General features: G+C 51.1%; 1 protein-coding gene across 1 annotated transcript in view; it reads right to left on the bottom strand.

The window, feature by feature from the left end:
* The window catches only part of NEDD4L (NEDD4 like E3 ubiquitin protein ligase), a 116,010-nt gene that overhangs the window by 6,446 nt on the left and 98,957 nt on the right, over positions 1-10,607 (bottom strand). Inside the window, 7 exon segments of the mRNA XM_082075043.1 lie at positions 1,423-1,451; positions 1,454-1,517; positions 2,126-2,196; positions 2,814-2,935; positions 3,941-4,170; positions 5,392-5,457; positions 7,282-7,340. Coding sequence (XP_081931169.1) covers positions 1,423-1,451; positions 1,454-1,517; positions 2,126-2,196; positions 2,814-2,935; positions 3,941-4,170; positions 5,392-5,457; positions 7,282-7,340 — 641 coding nt within the window.

The following is a 10,607-nucleotide window of genomic DNA, read 5'->3' as shown; positions in this document are numbered from 1 at the left end:
GAGGAAGAGGAGAAGGGAAGAGAGGAGAAGGGAGGAAGAGGAGAAGGGAGGAAGAGGAGAAGGGAGGAAGAGGAGAAGGGAAGAGAGGAGAAGGGAGGAAGAGGAGAAGGGAGGAAGAGGAGAAGGGAGGAAGAGGAGAAGGGAGGAAGAGGAGAAGGGAGGAAGAGGAGAAGGGAAGAAGAGGAGAAGGGAGGAAGAGGAGAAGGGAAGAGAGGAGAAGGGAAGAAGAGGAGAAGAAGGGAAGAGGAAAAGGAAGAAGAGGAGAAGGGAAGAAGAGGAGAAGGGAAGAAGAGGAGAAGGGAAGAAGAGGAGAAGGGAGGAAGAGGAGAAGGGAGGAAGAGGAGAAGGGAGGAAGAGGAGAAGGGAGGGGAAGAGGAGAAGGGAGGAAGAGGAGAAGGGAAGCGAGGAGAAGGGAAGAGAGGAGAAGGGAAGAAGAGGAGAAGGGAAGAAGAGGAGAAGAAGGGAAGAAGAGGAGAAGAAGGGAAGAGGAAAATGGAAGAAGAGGAGAAGGGAAGAAGAGGAGAAGGGAAGAAGAGGAGAAGAAGGGAAGAAGAGGAGAAGAAGGAAGAGGAAGATGGAAGAAGAGGAGAAGGGAAGAGAGGAGAAGGGAAGAGAGGAGAAGGGAAGAGAGGAGAAGGGAAGAGAGGAGAACGGAGGAAGAGGAGAAGGGAGGAAGAGGAGAAGGGAGGAAGAGGAGAAGGGAGGAAGAGGAGAAGGGAGGAAGAGGAGAAGGGAAGAAGAGGAGAAGGGAGGAAGAGGAGAAGGGAAGAAGAGGAGAAGGGAAGAGAGGAGAAGGGAAGAGAGGAGAAGGAAGAAGAGGAGAAGAAGGGAAGTGGAAAATGGAAGAAGAGGAGAAGGGCAGAAGAGGAGAAGGGAAGAAGAGGAGAAGGGAAGAAGAGGAGAAGGGAAGAGAGGAGAAGGGAAGAGAGGAGAAGGGAGGAAGAGGAGAAGGGAGGAAGAGGAGAAGGGAAGAAGAGGAGAAGGGAGGAAGAGGAGAAGGGAGGAAGAGGAGAAGGGAAGAAGAGGAGAAGGGAAGAAGAGGAGAAGGGAAGAGAGGAGAAGGGAAGAAGAGGAGAAGAAGGGAAAAAGAGGAGAAGAAGGGAAGTGGAAAATGGAAGAAGAGGAGAAGGGAAGAAGAGGAGAAGGGAAGAAGAGGAGAAGGGAAGAAGAGGAGAAGGGAAGAAGAGGAGAAGGGAAGAGAGGAGAAGAGAAGAGGAGAAGGGAAGAAGAGGAGGGAAGAGGAAGATGGAAGTAGAGGAGAGGAAGAGAGGAGAAGGGAAGAGAGGAGAACGGAGGAAGAGGAGAAGGGAGGAAGAGGAGAGGGAAGAAGAGGAGAAGGGAAGAAAGGAGAGAGGAGAAGGGAAGAGTGGATAAGGGAAGAAGAGGAGAAGGGAAGAAGAGGAGAAGGGAAGATAGATATACCTGTCCGAAGTTTTCCTCATCTATGCAAACATGAGATCCAGCTCTGTGGGGTCATTTTCCAGAATCCACTTCAAAGAGTTGTAGTATTCGCTGTCCTACAGCAGATTTTACACAAACATGCAAAATCCATGAACATTAAATGTGTACTTTAAATTGAACATATAAACATCTTAAACCAGAATTCCCTAAGGGTTGGAAAGGTGAGACTCATGTATTTTCACGGCTACCCTAAAGCAGGGTAAGATGGATTACTTTACTCATATGTATTTTTCTTAATTGACTTGTCATTGCACCATTACACAACTCAATAAACTGACTCTACATATCTTATTAGGTAAAGATGTATATGGTGGTCTCAAATGATTGGTTAGAAAATGTCTTCTTGATAAAACTGTACCTTCTTTTCAACACAATTTGCTAATATATATCACACCATTACAGTGAGAATACACTATACAATAACTGACTGTGTTGCTGTTATTAAAAGCCTTGAAGTTTGCTGAATAAAAGACCCCTCTAATTTCTTAGAATACATCTTCATGTGTTAGGTCCATAATTTAAAACTGACCCAAGGAAAAAAGGAAAGGACGAAAAAGATGTTACTATCACTAAATATTTCCAAGCAAGAGCGCCAGAAGCCCCGGATTTCCGGGGCGCCGGGGTGGGGAGCGGCGCAGCGCTGCGCCGGGAGCGCGGCCCTTACCACCGACTCCATGTCCTTCAGCGTGATGGGCTTGCCCAGCATCATCTTGTAGAAGGGCCGGATGAAGAAGCCTGCAAGAGAGGGCAGAGCGTCCCGGACCGCACCCCGGAGCCAGGGGGACACCGCCCAGCCCAGCGCCGCACTCAGCTGGACGCAGCACCACACAAAGTCCCATTTTTCAATTACAAGAACGATGCCATTAATGACCATGTGCCATTAGACACTAATGCTGATGAGGGAGGGACACGAAAGCCAGGGAACTGAGCCCAAGGTACTCTAACCCAGCTCAAATTGCCATTCTTCTCTCAAAGGACATGCTAGAAGAAGTTTCTGACGTTTGCTTGTTTGTTTATTGTGGGATTTCAAGTCTGGCAGAAAGAATATTGTCTCATCCAGCGGGTGTGCTGCGCTGCCCCCGCGGGCGCCGGCTGCAGGGGAGCCCAGCCACTGGCCTTTAGGGATGTGGTCGTTCAGCAATGCTGGCTCAAAGGAGCAAAACTGTATCCGAAACGCATTTGTTGTAGATGCTCCCCTCAGGAACGCAGGTTCCAAGAGCTGCAGTTCCACTGCTTCCTCTCAGACCTTCTCCCAGAAACACCACACCCCAAAGCGAACCACCATGGAAGTGATTGCCTTCCTGTAACAAACCCCGGTGACGGCAGCATTGCCACCCAGTGCCATCACTCACCATCCAGCAGCTTCCCGTGATACACGGCCAGCCCAGCAACGCGGCCAATGAAGGTGAAATACGACAGGTGATCTTCATTACAAAGGCCTGAATTAGGATTAATCTGGAGAGTGTAGTTGTCCCTTGGTGGAGAAAGAAAAACAAATCCTAGTAACTGCGTCTTTAAATACCCAGCTATTCAGATTATGTTCAGAAGGAATGGGAGCTTGGGGCCATTTCGTGCTCTTTGCAGTGTAACAATGTCATTTCCTCACGGTCCAGCTGTCAGGCCAAAGAACGCTTTCCTACCAGCACCTTCAACTGCAGGTACTAGAGAACAGCTCTGCAATATCTTAACCTCCAGGGTCCTGAAGAAAGATACCAGGTTTATAAAGCTTTTTGTTGTCATCGTTGTTCCCTCCCCCCACCCCCCAGTATTTCTTAAAATATCTCGTTAAGTTTCCGGACCCAAAATGAAATAACTTTTAAAATATTTACAGTGACCTATATCCCCTAAGTCTCAATATTTGAAAACAGGCGTGTGTGCAGCAAACGCCATTAACAGGCAGGCGTTCTGAGCTATCAGCGCCGGTCACTTGTGTCCCTCAGCAGCAGAACGTCCTTTCTGAGACACATTATGCAGCCTCTGTTCATCTGCTTCATCAGCGCTTATCAGAGGAAGGAGAGAGCTTGATGTTGACATCAAACAGCAAAACTGCCTCCTGCAGCTAAGCAAGCACCCTGCCTGCAGCCGAGCACGGCACCTGACCCACGCCAGCGCACACAGCACAGGCGCTGAGACTCGCTCTCATCTGTACTCACGGATTGCCCAGAGGTTTGGAAACTGGACAAAACCAGACTTACACTTAGGCAAGGCCACTGCTGCGGAACTGCTGGACTGTGACCAAGAAGCTGTTTGCTGCTGTTACACATCGGCACTGTCGTTCTGGCCGGACGGGAGGGCAGAAAGCGCCTCCTGCTCCTCTCACCGTCCTGAGAACCCAAATGTTTCATGGCATCTCAGGAACAGTGTGGAAGGTTCTTGGAAAAGCACATACTCATCTAACCACCTGCTGGTGTAACTTTGCCTCTTGTGCAAAATCTAATGCACACCCCTTAGGAATAGAAATATTTTAATGAACACTTACGTTGCTGAATATTCAAAGAGACCGTAATATGGGTTGAACATCTCCTTGGACAAGAGGAAAAACCACTCTCTGGCCACCCCGCCGTAGTCAAGGCCTTTCTCCGACTCGAATTCGATCCAGAGCCTGGCTTTCAGGACGTCGGGCCTCTTCACGGACATGATTCTTCTGTACGACTCCTCAAAAATGTTATTTCTGTGTAGCTTCATCTCAAATCTGTTTGGTATATCAGCCTACGTGAAAGGAGATTATATTACACTTGTTGGTTTCAATAAACAAGCATTCCAGCAAATTAGTGACCAGCGGTAACAGATGATGACAGATGATGCATCTGGTCTATACAGTTTCCCCTTGTTTTTGTTTCCCAGCCCTTTCAGTCTCAGGCTGACAGCACACGGTGAACCAGTGTGGTCCAGAGATTTCTCTGGTATTTGACAGAGCAATGAAAACAAGAAAAGTAACGGCATGGGCAAGTCCTGCTCCAGATCAGAGCTGGCGTTGCCGAGGCCGTTGACGGTTAATTATGAGCCACTATCATATCCGAGCTAATGCCGAGTGCTCTTTACGTTAAAGGTGCTCCTGAAAACGCTTCTTCCCCGAACAGGAACCGCGGAAGCAGGTGCAGCCGCGGCACCAGCGTGGGCGCCGCTCTGCCGACGTGCTCCAGCTCTGCTCTCCATGGCCCCAAGGACCAATACCAATCCTCAAGCCTATTTTCAACCTAAAGGCTTGTAAACTACCCTAACGATTAACCTCGGCTGCAACGGGAACCAGGGAATCATTGCGACCTCCTTGCTGCCTCATCACTTTAATTTTGCACTCATACAGAAAAATGGGAGTTGTTAAAGATTTGTAAACGCTTTTGTTAATGAATCAATCAAATTCAACCTCTTCATTTTCTTGGTTCCGCCTCAGCCCCTCCAGGCGCAGCACAGCCCGGAGCAGCGGCGCTGCGCTGCCAGCCCGGAGCAGAGGTGCTGCGCTGCCAGCCCGGAGCAGCGGCGCTGCGCTGCCAGCCCGGAGCAGAGGTGCTGCGCTGCCAGCCCGGAGCAGCGGCGCTGCGCTGCCAGCCCGGAGCAGAGGTGCTGCGCTGCCAGCCCGGAGCAGCGGCGCTGCGCTGCCAGCCCGGAGCAGCGGTGCTGCGCTGCCAGCCCGGAGCAGAGGCGCTGCGCTGCCAGCCCGGAGCAGCGGTGCTGCGCTGCCAGCCCGGAGCAGAGGTGCTGCGCTGCCAGCCCGGAGCAGCGGTGCTGCGCTGTCAGCCCGGAGCAGCGGTGCTGCGCTGCCAGCCCGGAGCAGCGGCGCTGCGCTGTCAGCCCGGAGCAGCGGCGCTGCGCTGCCAGCCCGGAGCAGCGGTGCTGCGCCGCTAGCCCGGAGCAGTGGCGCTGCGCTGTCAGCCCGGAGCAGCGGCGCTGCGCTGCCAGCCCGGCCGCAGGCACCGCTCCCGCCCCACTCACCGGCTTCTTTAACTTCTTCCGGAAATAGTCGTATTTCTGTTTGAACTCCCTGGAATACGGGACTGCCTAGTGGAGAGAGGATCGCACATACAGGTTATCCCAGCCATTGAGCAGTGTGCCATTCCAACAACATCTAAACATACAGCCCATTTAAAGGCATGCTATCTGCCCACGCATGCCGCAAGTCGCCTGATAAAAACCCGCCATGCATGAAGAACAGTGGCAAAAATTCCCCCACTTCCCAGTGTGTATTTTGTGCTAAAAGGTGTGAAAACTTTCAACCCAGTTCTGTTTATCAACTGCTCATCCTCGGTTCTTTTCTTCTTTTAGGAACAGAAAAGAGCAAACACAGTTTTAACACACACACACACAGAGTTGGGATGGATCGGTGCCATCCATGTGTCTCATTAAAAAATACCAAGCATGCCACATAATACCGAACTCTAGAAATGCCGAGTGTTAGCACAGAGCAGGCATTCGCACCGCTCCAAGTGCTGGGCACGGTTGTACCAAACTCTAGAAATGCCGAGTGTTAGCACAGAGCAGGCATTCGCACCGCTCCAAGTGCTGGGCACGGTTAAACGCTACTCAAAAGACACAAAACCAAAAAAGTTTGCAAATAAACCTAAGACCAAGCTAAGGGGCTCCATCAAAGCCACGACACTGCAACACCTGCCGTTTGACCCAAGGAGCGCAGGACAGCAGGCACGGCGCCGCTGGAGAGCAACGGCACGGTGACAGGTGCTCTAACAAGTCAACTGCTTCAAGTACAACTCCTGAATTCTCTGCCACTTGTTTGAAACTGTTTTGAGAATTAAGAAACCTCAATTCTCTATTTTTGACACCCCACACAACATTAATTCAATCAGGGTTTGAAAGAGCTGCGAAAAAGAGAGAGGGAAATAGAAGGGCTTCCTGGAGTTGCTGGCTGTTTCCCAGGCGCCCCGCTGGCTGCCTGGCTCCAGCGCTCCCCCCAGCCGCAGGGCGGCGGCGAAGCAGCCGGCTGAACCACCGGCTGCGGGGCCCGGAGCGCGCGGGACGCGGGCGCCGCTCCGCTCCCCAGCGCCAGCGCCGCCGGTGCCGCCGGGGCGGGGGGCGCGGGCCGCTCCGGCCGCAGGGACTCCGGCAGGGGCACGGATCCTACGTCCCTTTGCTCTTGTGGATGATGAGACGTGAATGTTTTTGTTAAATACTAAATCATATTAGTCTGATGATAATATGATTTTACTACAGCCATTAAATAATCTTTCAACATGCTTCCACTGTTTAAATGCAATGCAAAATGCAATTTAAGTAGTTCTTTGTGATTGCCATGGCACCCAAAATACTATTAAAAGCATTAGGATGAATCTTTAATGCTTTTGTGGCTGTAAAAAGGATTTGATCCAAATAACTGTTATTTACTTAATGGGATCATGATTGACCCTTATTATCTTGAAATAAAATTTCCCAGATAGCCTTTCTGAGGTATGCTTAACATTTCTGGGAAAACAAGCATGAAGAATTTGGACAGCATACTGTATATTAGTATCTCAGGCATTAAGTGCATGATAAATGGGGAAATCACTCCAAAAGCAGCCATGTTCAAACACGTGATTATTATTACTCTTATTCATAAACAAGAAAAACTGCAATTACACCATGCGGTAGTTCAGCTGCTGTGTCCTGAGACCCTTAAAAATCCCGAGGATGTACCCCAAATGAAAAGGTGTTGTCAGCACCTGGAAACACCTCAATCTCAGGGGCTGGGAGTCTGATGGCTCAGAGTGCCGCAAAACGGCACAAAAGGTTTCAAGCTCTGTTGTTTTGGCGGTTTGACCCTAAAGCCGAGCCGGGGTCCCGCTCCCGCCGGCGCCCCCAGCGGCGCAGCGACACCCGCCGCGTACTTACGGGGCCGGTAATGGCCGGGTTCTGCAGCCTGGGGTCTTCCCACTGGGTGATTTTATTATCTGTAAATAACAAAGGACATTATATCATTACTTCTCTGTTGCCGCACTGTGAATCTCTGTTGTTTTCTTCTCCCTGCAACTGTTTTCCCTACCACGTCCACAACCTGGTGTTTCAGGGCTAGCAGAGGCTGCACTCACCACACTGCGTGGTCAAAACCACTCAAAAATGCAAAACTAGAACCGAATCCACTGTATTGACACTGCTTTTATTTCCACGTCTGTAGGAGCAAACACGTTCTAGGTGAACATGGTCTCGGACTCAACTCACACAGAAATACACAGATTCATGCCTGAGAGGTAAAGGAACCCAAAAACTGTGTCAAATGACAGACCAAGTCTGTTTTAATTTTTACATCAAGATAGCCAAAATGTAAGACTTTTGAAAGACAGTCTGTATTTGAATTTGGAGGGAATAACATCTCTTAAAAAAGAGTCCTAGACACTTTTGAAACCTAATGAAAAGGTTATAGGACCATTAAGGGAGGTGAAATTCTACAGTTAGAGCGTAAGAGATGATTCGGCTTTGAGCAAAGACAATTTTGGGAGCATGTGACAGAATCCCGCTCTTTTCTAAGAGCAGCAGGAGGTGGTTCGTGGGGTCACACAGGAGCACGGTGACACTGTCCCTGCCTGCAGCCAACGGCTCCTCACGGGATCCTGAACACAACAGAACAACAACACGATGATGTTGCAACAACGAGACAATGCTCCAACAGCCAAACTGGGCGCCCTGCGCTGGTGGTGTCGGTCGCCCCCCTGCGCGCAGCGGCAGCGCCGACGCCTGTGGGCACACGCGCCGCCTGGACTCAGGAGCCGTCGGTTAAGAGAGCAGGCCAGGTTCTAAGTGTCGCAACTGCTACGTTTTGGAACAAACACACTACGTTTCAATAAAATGGTTTTTATAGCTACTACAGATAAAAAAGAACCCAACCCGCTTATATTAAACCACTGGTGTTTGCCATATTCCTACGGTTGGAAAAGACCTTTACGTTTTGAGCACCCCAAGCTGGTGTTTAAAAGGACTGGGATTTGAAAGGTGACATTCATTAAATGTTGACTGAAGAAAACCCAAAAGGATCACGAGCACATTTCAAGAAATGGGATCTATCCATTAATTTAGTATTACAACACTATTTTAAGCCTATTTGTGGTTGCTGACACTATGGAGGAAGGTTGTCAGACTGGCAGCCCCAGAAACCACGGACCGGAGCCACAGGAGCCTAATGCCTCATTTGGCCCTTTCATCTCACTTCAACCTGTTTAGTCAAATTTATTTCTACCGAGTTTACTGGTTTTAAACCAACTCATTTTTTTACACCTACTTGAAAATGACCACCACAAACCATGGTGCTATCCTATGGAATCAGACACAACAGCACTGCAAGTGCTTGCAGGCTTCTCAGTTCTTCCTATGGCCCCGCATAGTGAAGCGTGCGGGACGTTACCGACACGTCTCTGCCAGAGGATCGCAGGAACATGGTGTCGGAGACGCTCAGGCAACGAGCCGGGCCCAGGCTGAGCCGCCCCGGGACCGCAGCTCGCCATCCTGCCTTAGCCAATCCCTTCTTGTGCACCACACTTCTGAACATCTGCCCTCGCTCTCGAGTCTTCACACAAACACCACTCTGCTTTCCTCACATCTGCCCTCCCTCTCGAGTCTTCACACAAACACCACTCTGCTTTCCTCGTGAACGGGCTCCAGGTCCGCCGGGGTTCCCTGCCCCCGAGCTCAGCACTGCCCTGAGCTCAGAGCCCCACGCTAGACCAGGACACCAGAGACCACTTCAGCTCCTCCCGATACCTCACCGATGAGGTCACTCGTGTTCAGCTGGCGGTATTTTTCACGGTGTTTTCAACAGAACACTGTGCTAGCGATTCCCGCCCCGTCCAACACTGCCACCCGCACCGCCCGCCCTACCGCAGCCAGGCGCCACACTGACCCGAGTCCCGTCCAGCGAGCGCCGCTGCCCCTCCCGCACTGCTGGCGTCTGCTGAACTAAGGACGACATTCCCCCTAACTCATCAGTCCAATCGTTAGTGAATATACTGAAAGATGGCGGATTCAAGACAGACTTTGAGGGGAACCCATTTAATATGTCCATCCCTCTGCCTGTGAACCCCCGGGAACTGCTCTCGATACGGCCGGAAAACCTTTGTGTTTCCCATCACAATACCTTCCAACAGCCACATCATATTTTCCCAGCAGGCTCCTAGGAAGCACAGAAGTATATGAACACTCCTAAGGACAGAAAATACTATTTTATTCGTGGAGGGAAAATAATGCTGACTTAGTCAGCTAAGGACCAACTGTGGAGAGCTAGGGACTTTTTTGTTAGAGGCTGACTGCTGAAGAAATCCAAGCTGTTTACAGGTACAATCTGAAAAATGCTGTATTTCAGGCTCTCATGTTACAAGTAATACCTACATTATTTGAATGGTACTTTGCTTTGCTAGTTTATATGGCGTACTTAATAGCAGCTCGTGCTGCTCCACAAGAGAAGTTTCTGTGCTGATTGCATTTCCTCAGGGATGAGAAAAGCCCTTCAAAAATAGGACCAGGGTATTGGGTAATTATGCAGAATCACAAAACATATCTGGGGAAGCAGGACATTAACAGCAGCTGGATCTGCCAACACCTGCAACATTCACACTGTGTTCTAGCAGTGGAACACACCACATTTGTAGCATGTCACCCAATGGCTCCGCAGAGCACGACTGAAACGACGGCCAGTTTATCACAGCAGCGGCACCGGGAGCCGCGCTGGCGCTGAGCACAGCCCACCGCACCACACCGACCCGGAGCCAGCAGCTCTGCCGCAAACCCTCACCAGAAACGCCACCGCGCTTCCTGCTCACTGCAGGAAACAGGCTGACACGCCACCGCGCTTCCTGCTCACCGCGGGAAACAGGCTGACACGCCACCGCGCTTCCTGCTCACTGCGGGAAACAGGCTGACACGCCACTGCACTTCCTGCTCACCGCGGGAAACAGGCTGACACGCCACCGCGCTTCCTGCTCACTGCGGGAAACAGGCTGACACGCCACCGCGCTTCCTTCCTGCTCACTGCGGGAAACAGGCTGACACGCCACCGCGCTTCCTGCTCACCGCGGGAAACAGGCTGACACGCCACCGCGCTTCCTGCTCACTGCGGGAAACAGGCTGACACGCCACCGCGCTTCCTGCTCCCTGCGGGAAACAGGCTGACACGCCACCGCGCTTCCTGCTCCCTGCGGGAAACAGAAGCTGCTCCCGAGAGTGCTTGAGGC

The sequence above is a fragment of the Streptopelia decaocto genome (genome assembly GCF_964273445.1).
Source record: "Streptopelia decaocto genome assembly, chromosome: Z".
Classification (NCBI taxonomy): Eukaryota; Metazoa; Chordata; class Aves; order Columbiformes; family Columbidae; genus Streptopelia; species Streptopelia decaocto.
Note: the sequence above shows the minus strand (reverse complement) of the source record. Positions and strands in the feature narration are given on the sequence as shown.